Genomic DNA, 12409 nt, shown 5'->3' on the forward strand with positions numbered 1-12409 from the left:
AGTCTTTACTTTCATAATATTTGAAACTATTGTTTTGGAACTTCTTTATCTGTATACCCATGCTAGTTGCATAGATAAAATCCTTGAATATACAAATAGTAGAAAGAATGTGAGATGCTCATATGATGAGTATCATGAAACTCATATTTGGAATACTGTATATTCTAAACAGTTCCTAGTCGATTCAGCCGCTGTTAAGAAGGATATAGGCCGCTAGAGCTCGAGACTAGTATCTGCGATGTGAGTACCATGTTTCATTGGTAGGGGACATTGTGATGTTCGAGCATGCAGATAGGTGCTCCTGGTAGAGTGCACTAAACAACCCTCCATAAAAGGACTTTCAAAGTGGTTCTCACTTATCGAGTGGAAACTTCCTAGTTTATGGTTGTACACCATTAGTCCTTATGACCCGGGACAACATTGAGACTCTATATGCTAGCATTGCACTTTGACTTATTTACCGAATTTTAAGGGGTCATCAGGTGGCAAGGTTGGGTGTTCTGTCGAAACATATAGGAGTCGATGCATTGTAGTCGGGGATTTACCGCTTACCTTCGGGTATGGATATCCTATGTGTTCACATGTATGTGTGGTGATACCCCGTGGATGGGCCCACTACCCCTGGCCCATCCCAAGCCTAAATAGAAGACAATCCCATCGAGGGCCCAGGTATTCTCCTATAAATACCAGGTTTGAGTGTTCATTCGATTTATTTACTATATTGTTTTCAGCAGCATCCTTAGCTGCTTCCCCCATATATCCTAAGTCTCTGACTTGAGCGTCGGAGGGGCTACACCAGGACACCTTCCTGGCCCCCTCCTAACGATCTTATTTGTTATTTCAGGCTCAGGGTAATTTCGGAACCTGCGTCTGGACACTTGCTGGAATCGGACCCTAAATTTCCCGTGAGTATCACTTGGCGCCGTCTGTGGGAACATTTGAGTTGAGACGTAGAGATGGTAGGGAAGAGAGGGAGTAGAAGAGCTACCTCAGCATCATCGCGTCCTCAGAGGGGACCTGAACAGTCTCATGCTGAGGCAAGGCATGAACAACCCCATCAGAAGGCGAGAACAGAACAGCCTCATCAAGAGAACAGGGTCGAGCAACCCCGTCCTAATGAAAATGTGGGGAACTTGACCCTGGAGCAGTTGGGTAAATTTATCACCCGGACAGTGGATGAGGCCATGAAGAGGAATCAAGAGTCTATGTTTGTAGAGGAACATGCCGCCCCGTCAGGAGCGTGAAAAAAATGTTGAAGTCCACCAGAGCAGGGTTGAAGAGACGCATCCCCTCCAAAGTGGGGAGATTAGTGAGATGAGGGAGATGTGGTAGGAGATACGGAGGTTGGGAGAGCAGGTAGGAAGCAGGGAGCCGGTACCCAAGAAAAGAAGCCCCTTTTCACTATCCATCTTGGAAGAAGGGCTTCCTCCAAATTTCCGACAATCAAACGTTGGAGAATATGACGGACATACAGACCCCGAAGAACACTTGGGGAGATTTGAGAATGAGGCTATGTTGCACCAATATTCAGATGGGGTCAGGTGCAGGGTGTTCCTGGGCACGTTGGTGAGGTCAGCCCAACAATGGTTTAATACCCTGCAGCCCAACTCCATACAGTCTTTTGAGGATTTTGCTACAGCTTTCTTGCACAGATTTGCCAGTAGCAAGAGGCATCAGAAGAATTATTTGAGCCTGTTTGTGATGAAACAACAAGAGGCTGAAACCTTGCGGGAGTTTGTCCAGCGCTTCAACAGCGCAGCGTTGGAAATACCAGCGGCTACCCCCCGACATCATGATAAGCGCCTTTACCCAAGGGCTGAGGGGGGAGAATTCTTCAAATCGCTGGTCAAGAGACCTCCGTCGAGCTATGATTACTTGTTAGCTCAGGCGGAAAAATATGTAAATCTAGAGGATGCCCAGCGGCACAAGAGGATGGAGCAGCGGCCTGGGGGAGGAAGAGTTGAGAGAGCGGAGAGAGGAGGAAGGAAGAGGGGTGCAGAGGAAAATGAGGAGGATAAAGCTAGGGACAGAAGACAATTCTCATCACATGTTTCTCTGGATAGGAGTCGTGACAAGGTGATGGAAGTGAAGGAGTCCGAGGGGAGGTGGGAGAAGTCGCAAAGAGTTGAGTGCAGTGCTAGATTGACTTCGCGGGATATACGAGAAGGATCCTCATCCAGGAGCCGACAGAGGTCTCACTCGTTCCATAGGCGTGGTCAAGTCCCTCCATGGACAAGTCAGAGGATCGAGGTGCAGAGAGGGGAAGGTCGATGTCAAGATGTCCCTCAGGAGCCCGTCGAACCGAGGAAGGGAATGAATGAGGATAACCACCCTACGAGAGGAATGATTCATATGATCTCGGGGGGTGCTACTGATGGAGACTCGGGGCGACCTCGGAAGGCACATGGGAGAAGGTTGGAGAACTTTGAGATATCTAGGGGTGCAGACTTATCACAAGACCCCGTCATCAGCTTTGAGCCGGAAGACCTTCGAGGCATTGTGACTCCACATAACGATGCCTTGGTGGTAAGGGCCACCATTGCCAATTATGATGTGACGAGAATATTTATTGATAATGGGAGCTCCGTGAACGTCTTGTTCAAGAGCACGTTGGATCAAATGAAGATGGGAGGACTTGAGTTTGAGCCGGTATCCACCCCGCTGTATGGGTTTGCAGAACACGTCATCTTGCCTTTGGGTCAGATTGTTCTTCCCCTATCCTTGGGGACTGATCCTCGGCGGGTAACAAAGATGATAGCCTTCACTGTAGTAGATACCCCGTCAGCGTATAGTGGAATTCTAGGACGACCATCCCTGAAGGAATTTAGAGCAGTAGCTTCCAGTTATCATCAGAAGCTTAAGTTTCCTGTGGGAAAAGGAGTTGGAGTCCTGCGCGGGGACCAAAAAGTCGCACGTCGTTGTTATGAAAGAATCGTGAAGGAAGAAGAAAAGAGAGGTCACGAACATTCGCATGGAAGCTTGAGCTCAGTCTTGCAGTTGTAGAGTCATTCAGAGAAGCTTCTAAATGGGTAACTTTGTCCTGTGGAGGTACAAGAGGAGCTGAGAGGAAAGTTGGAGAATGTGCTGGGTAAGACTCTAAAGAGGCATGGGAACGCTTACCACCTTAGAGAATATCTTTACTTCATTTTTGATGTATTTCGTTCCTGAATTTGTCTTACGTTATCAGTTGATATTTAATAAAGCCAAGTTCTTATATTAAGTTCGTGGTTGTTCTTGTATTATGAGGATTATATGAATTTTATTTTACCTACTTAGACTGCGCCTAGTAGAGGAGAAAAGTGGGGGGGGGGGGGAGGGAGAAAAGTTAAATTTTTCCTGCTAAGGCATCGCCTAGCAGAGGAGTAGAGGGTGAGATGGAGAATATTTATTTTCCTGCTAAGGCATCGCCTAGCAGAGGAGTAGAGTTTGGGAGAAGAAAAATTTTATTTTCCTGCTAAGGTGTCGCCTAGCAGAGGAGTTTGAGAGTGAGGGTGGAGAATATTTATTTTCCTGCTAAGGCCCGGCTTAGCAGAGGAGTTATGAGATGATGAGGTGAGAGTTTGATTTTTCCTGCTAAGGCCCGGCTTAGAAGAGGAGTTAGAGGGTGGAGGTGTTAATTTTATTTTCCTGCTAAGGCGCGGCTTAGCAGAAGAGTTAGAGGGTGGAGATGGTGAATTTCTATTTTCCTGCTAAGGTGTCACCTAGCAGATGAGTTAGAGGGTGGAGGTGTTGATTTTATTTTCTTGCTAAGGCATCGCCTAGCAGAGGAGTTAGAGGGTGAGCGCGTTGAATTTTATTTTCCTGCTAAGGCTCGGCTTAGCAGAGGAGTTAGAGGGTGGAGGTGTTGATTTTATTTTCCTGCTAAGGCATCGCCTAGCAGAGGAGTTAGAGAGTGGGCACGTTGATTTTTATTTTCCAGCTAGGCCCGGCATAGCAGAGGAGTTAGAGGGTGGAGGTGTTGATTTTATTTTCTTGCTAAGGCATCGCCTAGCAGAGGAGTTAGAGGGTGGGCGCTTTGAATTTTATTTTCCTGCTAAGGCCCGGCTTAGCAGAGGAGTTATGAGATGATGAGGTGAGAGTTTGATTTTTCCTGCTAAGGCCCGACTTAGCAGAGGAGTTAAAGGGTGGAGGTGTTGATTTTATTTTCCTTCTAAGGCATTGCCTAGCAGAGGAGTTAGAGGGTTGATGTGTTGAATTTTATCTTCCTGCTAAGGTATCACTTAGTAGAGGAGTTAGAGGGTGGGGGATGTTGAATTCTTATTTTCCTGCTAAGGTATCACCTAGCAGAGGAGTTAGAGGGTGAGGGTGTTGAATTTTAAATACCTTAGCAGAGGAGTTAGAGGGTGGGGGCGTTGAATTTTCATTTTCCTGCTAAGGTATCGCCTAGCAGAGGAGTTAGAGGGTGGGCGCGTTGTATTTTCATTTTCCTGCTAAGGTATCACCTAGCAGAGGAGTTAGAGGGTGAGGAGGTTGAATTTTTATTTTCATACTAAGGCATCGCCTAGTAGAGGAGCTAGAGAGTGACGAGGTGAAATATTTATTTTCCTGTAAGGCGTCGCATAGCAGAGGAGTTAGAGGGGGACGAGGTGAAATCTTTATTTTCCTGCTAAGGCGTCGCCTAGCAGCGGAGTTAGAGGGCGACGGGGTGAAATCTTTATTTTCCTGCTAAGGCGTCGCCTAGCAAAGGAGTTAGAGGGCGACGGGGTGAAATCTTTATTTTCCTGCTAAGGCGTCGGCTAGCAGAGGAGTTAGAGGGTGAGGAGGTTGAATTTTTATTTTTCTACTAAGGCATCGCCTAGTAGAGGAGCTAGGGAGTGACGAGGTGAAATATTTATTTTCCTGGTAAGGCGTCGCATAGCAGAGGAGTTAGAGGGTGACGAGGTGAAATCTTTATTTTCCTGCTAAGGCGTCGTCTAGCAGAGGAGTTAGAGGGCGACGGGGTGAAATCTTTATTTTCCTGCTAAGGCGTCGCTTAGCAGAGGAGTAGAGTTTGGCCGGAGAAAAATTAAATTTTCCTGCTAAGGTATCGCCTAGCAGAGGAGTAGAGTGAAGGAGGAGAATTAAATAAAAAATTTCCTACTAAGGAATCGCCTAGTAGAGGAGCAGAGTTTGGGAGGAGAAAAATTTATTTCGTTTGTCGTTAACGAATAATGTTTGAGTTAATTTCATATGTATAATTATATTTTAATTTCCTAAAAGTGAACATTATCAACCCTAATAATAATTTACTTATCATATGTTTTCATATTTCAAAACTATATTCTAAAGAATATAAATGTCTGTAATAATGGAATATAACATTATTTTGTTTCTTATGTCATTATAGTTTTTCATCTGGTGATATATATTTTTTATTTTATTGTTTTTTGAGTTAGGGACGAATATTATTAAATTTAGATTTTGAGACTTTGCGTCGAATTTGAGATTTTAGTATCAGTATGACTTAGAAGTCATTTAATTATATTTTCAACAATTCAAATGAAACGTTAGTTTAATAACTATATAATTTATTATATTTTAATATGCAAAGCATTATTAATACGAATTAGAAAGGGTGGGTTGATAGAATCATAATATAAGAAGCAAGATGAATTGATTATAAAATGAGATTAAGTTTTGAAGATTATATATGTGTTTAATCAATTCGATCGGTGGGTTTTTCAGAAATCACACAACCATTCGCAAGGGAATATATCAAAATTCTCAACGTACTGGACGAGGATGGGCGATGTGAAGCGCGCAGACGAAGGCGGGGCGAGCGTGCGAGGCATGCCAGGCGAGCTTGCGGCGCGAACGTTGGGCGAGCGTGGCTCGTGTGGGGCGAGGGCGTGCGTTGGGGCGAGCACGGCGAGAGACGAGCGTGCGCACTGGTGGCTTGGGCGAGCTGGTGGCGCTGGGCGAGCGTGCGCGCTGGTGGCTTGGGCGATCTGCTGGCTCGGGACTCTCGGGCATTGGGGCGACCGTGGCGAGGGGCGAGCAGAGCACTCGTGGGCGAGCGTGGGGAGGGGGCTACGCTGTGACGGGCGAGGATGGCGAGGGCGCGTCAGGCTAGCGTGTTAGGGCGAGGGCACGCTAGGCAAGGGAGTAGGCGAGTTGCTCGGTGGTGCGCGCTGGGGCGAGCGCTCATACGGTGCTAGGGCGAGGGTGCGCGGGGCGAGCGGCAGACGGTGCGCGGGCGAGCGTGTGATGGCAGGTGCGAGCAGGGAGGCAGAAGGCGAGGCTGCTGTGGTGAAAGCTTTCGAGTGGGCGGACGCTGGCGAGAGGGCTGGAAGTGGGGACGCGCGCTGGGGGCTGAACGCTGTGGGTGAGGATGCGGAGAGGAGGGCGAGCGTGTGAGGGAGAGGTGCTCGGGCGTGCGTTCGGTGGCAGGTGGCGATTGGGCGATGGCAGTGGCGAGCAGGGAGGCAGAAGGCCAGGCGTTAGGCTCGGGAGACTGACGGACGACTGGAAGAAAATGCACAACTAACGCCCCGTAAACCGAGGACAACACAATTAATCGAACTTCGAACCTGCGATTCAGTTCGACTCGGGAGGGGGAGACTGGTGATACCCCATGGATGGGCCCACTACCCCTGGCCCATCCCAAGCCCAAATGGAAGACAGGCCCATCGAGGGCCCAGGTATTCTCCTATAAATACCAGGTTTGAGTGTTCATTCGATTTATTCACTATATTGTTTTCAGCAGCACCCTTAGCTGCTCCACCCATATATCCTCAGTCTCTGACTTGAGCGTCGGAGGGGCTACGCCAGGACACCTTCCTGGCCCCCTCCTAACGATCTTATTTGTGATTTCAGGCTCAGGGTAATTTCAGAACCTGCGTCTGGATTAGTGACACTTGCTGGAGTTGGACCCTAAATTTCCCGTGAGTATCATGTAGTATGAAATCTCTGATCAGAGTATGGTGGTAATTATGAAAGGGGTTTCATAGATTACACGATCGATGCAACTACGACATGACACATACTATCGATTCATTGACAACTCTAGATATACCAATGGTTGTCGAATCGATCGGGATATATGAGTTGAAGGGACCGTACTGTACGCTAACCATAATTAAATGGTTCTTGCAAGCACTATCATTTGATACCTAGGGAATCATGTAAGCGATGCTGCTAGGCGTTTAACATGATTGGTTGGGTACTATCAGAATTGAGTTCTGACTTTCTTATTATCAAGGAGTTGATAATTAAGAATGGACCAATTGGGGTATGCTCATATAAGGACATGTTTAGTCCGAATCACATGGAGATGTGAACCCACGGCTAGTTGTATCAATGAACCATTGAGGGCCACACAAGTACTTGCTTTCTAGATCCCGTTGAGAAGTAAAATAGTTCAATGTGTTGAACGGCTTATAAAATAGTTTATAAGCGTAAGGAAAAATAGAAGTATGACTTCTATGAGGGAAATGTAACTTTTAATTTGTGGAAGTGTTCCTAAATTAAAAGTTGGCCAAATAAATAATGTATTTGAAAATTATGATTTTCATAAACATTATTATGGACAAAATTAAATTAATTCAAGTGTTGAATTAATTAAACACTAGTGGGCCTAGTAGAGTCCAAATAATTAAATTAATTCAAGTGTTGAATTAATTAAATCATATTGGGTCTTGTAGAGCCCAATAGTAAAATAATTATTCAACTAGTGACTTGAGTAAATTCAAGTAATGTTTAACTAATCTCAAATTTGTTTGAGATAATTAAATTAAGTCCATGGATTTTTAATTGTTAAAAATCAAATAAAAATGCATGCATGGGAGGTGAAGAGTTGGGAGACAACTTTTTGTACAACCAAGGCATGACATGCACATGCTTAACTCAACTTTTTCAAGGACCAAGAAAAGTCTTCCCCCTTGTCTCCCACAAGATGATATGGCCGAAATTTCCTTGAGCATTATTCCCTCATTTTTGCTTCTTCAATAGTTGAGGATAGCACACACTTCTCCTTGAAAAATCTTCTTATTTTTCTAGTGCAAAATAAGAAGGGTTCTAGCTTGCAAGTGGTGGGCCTAATTTGAAGCAAGGAGAGCTTGTAGAAGATCATCCCATCAAGAGCTAAGGTGTTTACACCTTAGTTGGAGCCATCATCAATCCATATTGATTGATAGGTAAATTTCGTAACACCCTATGAATTTCATATTTTGTGATTTGTATTTGCTACACACTAGTATTGAGGTGCTCGAAATTTTATGCTAGAAAATATGATTTTTGAAAATTTTGTTGCTTCCGTTGAAATTTCAGGCACCTTAACCGATCAACTTTTAAGTGGTATCAGAGCTAAGGGTACTAGTTTGTGTAGCATATACATAATATTATATTGAGATCGATTTCTAACCGCATGAGATGATTTTTTGCAACAAAACACAAGGCTTTGAAAAGGGGTTTTCGGGCAGCTGGTTGCTGCCCTTTTCGGGCAGCTCGGGCTGCCCGTGGGGATGCCCATTTCGGGCAGCAAGGGCAGCCCGAATCACTCTATGTAAAATAAAAAAAAATTGCATGTTTACCGGAATCCGGCGATGGAGCTCCGGCAACGGCGATGACGACTAGGGTTTTCGAAAGATGTTTTGAAATATCAAAGTGTCATGGGCCTTGGGTTGTTGGGCCATTGGATGGCTAACGTATTTATGAAATTTAAATGGGCCAAAATGTTTTTGGTGAAAAATGATTTTTTTGGTCTTAAAGTTTAAATTTACAAAAGTTGCAAATATTTTCTCATGAAATAAATAATTGAAGTTGGACTTTAATTATTTATATTAAATTATGATTTACAAGAAATTCGGTTATGAATAAATTAATTAGAAAGTAGACAAAGGTGTTTGTATACTTTGTTAATTTAATTTATAATTGTGGCGGTTAGTGATTTGATCAAAATATATAATATTGGATCAATTAATTATTGTGATAATTAATTGATGGTGTATGATATGTGATATTATGCATGAAGGATGATCAAAAGCCCAAGCCCAATTTTCTAGGTGTATGCTAGGATATTTTGTGTTGGATGATTGTAATAATTATCAATTTATAAAGTGGGCTTGGTTTATGACCCGTTCCCACCCCCCATGAGATGTATCCCTATTTGCCATGGATATTTATTTGTAAATATTAGTATAGTGGATGATCAAGATTGAAAGATGGTGGCCATGATGATTATGAAGATCGAAGACATGTAAATATTGGAAGCTAATGTAATAGTTGCATTTGCATCCCATGCATTTCCCTAGGATTAGATCTAGGCCCGTGTTTAGCTCACACGAGCCATTAGTTTTGGGGCGATTAATCATCCTTGTTTTGTTTACTGTTTATAATATATGCATGATATGTTATAAATAATGAGTATGTGCGTTATTATTATGATAATAACAAAGTTGCATGAATCCGACAAACATACGATCAAACATGGCAAGCTTTTAAATAAAATTAATGATGAGACCTTTCAAAATTAAAAAACCCTCATTTTGAATAAGATTCAAAATTAATATCAAGCCCGAAAAAGAGAATTATAAATTTGTTTATAATTTCCATGTCTTCCATCGACAATGGGTGCATGATGAACGCTACCCGTGCTCGGGGCTCGGCTCATATTATTGGGGGGGGGGGGGCTGGTTGCCGGAAAGCTGTGACATCCATTGACATGGTGATGTGAACTACGTGGAACTCTCATGATTTCGGCTCATATTATTGAGGGAACTCATGGAGACCGTCCATTAAGGTTCAACATCGATGGGTAAGGCTTGACACGTAAAGATGAACGACGTCATATTTTTGGGTCCTAATCAAACGTGAAACAAAATTTTACGTAAAGGGTTGCATGGTGATGCAATTGGAAACTACCTTTTAAGGATTGTGATTGGCTGATATTATTCGGGATCATAATTCGCTAATTGGACCTTGCGTACCTAGTGAGGAAAGGAGTTTCCCGTTTTCACTAAAGGGTAGTGAAAATGTCAAAACAGTGGGAGCAAAAATTTATAAAGTAAAAGTCCATACTTCATACCTTACTAAATATTTTAAAATAGTCATTAACATTTATTTGTTTTTACTTTTCAGTACAATTTTTGACAATTTCTTCGATTCGCAATCCGCTATCTACAATACTCGACAAACACGTTTTAACCGGAACTAATTATCTCACTTGGCTAAGAAACCTGAAAATCGTCTTGAACTCGGAAAATATTGCATATACACTGACTGAGTCGCCCCCTGTTGAGGCTCTGACTAGCTGCACTCCTGAGTAATTGCAGACTTACAAGGATTGGTGTGACCATGACTTGAAAGCCAGGTGTTATATGCAGGCTTCTATGAATGATGAGCTGCAGAGGCGTTTTGAGGATGCAAAGAATGCTGCTGACATTCATTTGCATCTCAAGGAGCTCTTCGGTGAGCAGACTCGACCTCTTAGGCATGCTACCTTCAACGAGCTGATCACTTTACGCATGCGAGATGGGGCCTCGGTCCATGAGCATGGCCTAAAGATGATTGGGCTCGTGGACAAGCTCGTTGGCATGGATTTATGTTGCCTTCGGATCTGACCACCGACGTGTTGCTGTTGTCATTGCCTAGCTCATTTGATCCTTTTGTGGTGAATTCAACATGAACAAGATGGAGCCGACCCTTGAGGAGTTGGTGAATATGCTTGTGACTTTTGAGTTCACTATCAAGAAAGAGAAGCCGGTTCTTTATGTGGGCTCTTCATCTGGTACGAAGACCGGTCCAACTGGGAAGGGAAATAAGTGTTCTTTCCAACGTCCCAAGAAGAATGTGCCCTTGAAGAGGCAGACTCCGATTCCCGCTGTGGCAGCCGCACCAGTTAAGGCTGACAAGACTGTTGACATCTGTCATCAATGCAAGAAGCCTGGACATTGGAGGCGTAATTGCAGCGAATATCTTGCCCAGAAGAGTTCTGGAAACGCTATGTTCTATATTGAAGTAAACATTTCAATTAACTCTACTTCTTGGGTATTGGATACCGGCTGTGGCTCACATGTAATGATTTGCAGGCTATGGGAAGAAGTAGGAGGCTCAAGGAAGGTGAGACCTTCTTGAGGATGGGCAATGGAGCAAGGGTTGATGCTAAGGCCGTAGGAGATGTTTGCTTGTATTTGAACAATGATTTTAAGTTAATGTTAAGAGACGTTTTGTTTGTACCTGAATTGATGAAAAACATTATTTCCATTTCTATGCTTGATAAAGATGGATTTTCTTGTTTATTTAGCAAAAGTATTTGCAATATTTACCAGAATGAATGTTTAATTGGTACTAGAAAACTTGAAAACGATCTCTACACCTTAAAATTGAAAGATATTCCACTAAACAATGTCCAAGCAATAACAACAACAAACAAGCGAAAACAAGATACTCTAAATTCGGCACAATTATGGCATGCTCGATTAGGACATATTTCCCTAAGAAGGATGAACAAGCTAGTGGGAGTAGGCATGTTTGATATGTCTGATATTAATGCTCTCACGAATTGTGAATCTTGTCTAAAAGGAAAGATGACCAAAATTTCCTTTAAGGGCCATGTGGAGCGAGCCAAAGGGTTATTGGATTTGATCCATACCGATGTGTGCGGTCTGCTTAGCATCACCACTAAGCATGGACATGCCTACTTCATCACCTTTACCGATGACTTTTCGAGGTATGGGTATGTGTATTTGATTAAATACAAGTCTGAAGCCTTTGAAAGGTTCAAAGAATTCAGAAGTGAAGTAGAGAAACAGTTGGGACAAAGCATCAAGACACTTCGATCGGATCGAGGTGGTGAATACTTGAGTGCCGAGTTCCAAGAGTATCTTAGGGAGAATGTGATTCTATCGCAGTGGACTCCGCCTGCTACACCACAGTTAAATGGTGTTTCGGAACGTCGTAACCGGACTTTGATGGACATGGTTCGGTCTATGATGGGGTTCACGGAGTTGCCGCCATCTTTTTGGGGATATACGCTTGAGACAGCGGCACAGTTGTTGAACAATGTCCATATAAAGGCAGTTGATAAGACACCATATGAGATATGGATGGGTAAGCCACCCAAATATTCTTAACTTAGAATATGGGGGTGCCTTGCTTATGTGAAGCAGGTAGTGGGAGATAAATTGGATGGTCGATCCATTTTATGTTACTTTGTGGGATATCCAAAGAATTCGGTTGGATACTACTTCTATCATCCCCAAGAAACAAGTGTTTGTTTCTAGGAATGCAACCTTTTTGGAAAAAGAATTTCTATTGTATAGAAAAGGCGAGATGATAGAACTCGAAGAGGTTCGAGAAACACCCACAATTATAGAACCCACACCCGAAGAGCCAAGAGAGGATATACAAGCTCCTAGAAGATCCGAGACAGTCTCGAGACCACCTATGAGGTATGGTCTGCTTCTTGAAGAAGGCCATGATGAGCCTAACC

The 12409-nt window shown here is 43.5% G+C and overlaps 1 protein-coding gene across 1 annotated transcript; it reads left to right on the forward strand.

The window, feature by feature from the left end:
- Positions 1–1512: 1512 nt before the first annotated feature.
- Positions 1513–3003, forward strand: LOC140815562 (uncharacterized). Its single transcript, XM_073174640.1, has one exon. The coding sequence runs from the start codon at positions 1513–1515 to the stop codon at positions 3001–3003; it is 1491 nt and encodes a 496-aa protein (XP_073030741.1).
- The last annotated feature ends 9406 nt before the right edge of the window (positions 3004–12409 follow it).

Source organism: Primulina eburnea, chromosome 15 (genome assembly GCF_022965805.1).
Source record: "Primulina eburnea isolate SZY01 chromosome 15, ASM2296580v1, whole genome shotgun sequence".
Classification (NCBI taxonomy): domain Eukaryota; kingdom Viridiplantae; phylum Streptophyta; class Magnoliopsida; order Lamiales; family Gesneriaceae; genus Primulina; species Primulina eburnea.

Excerpts from the sequence above, each read along its gene's own strand:
- LOC140815562 (XM_073174640.1), top strand. The coding sequence starts at position 1,513 with ATGTTGCACCAATATTCAGATGGGGTCAGGTGCAGGGTGTTCCTGGGC.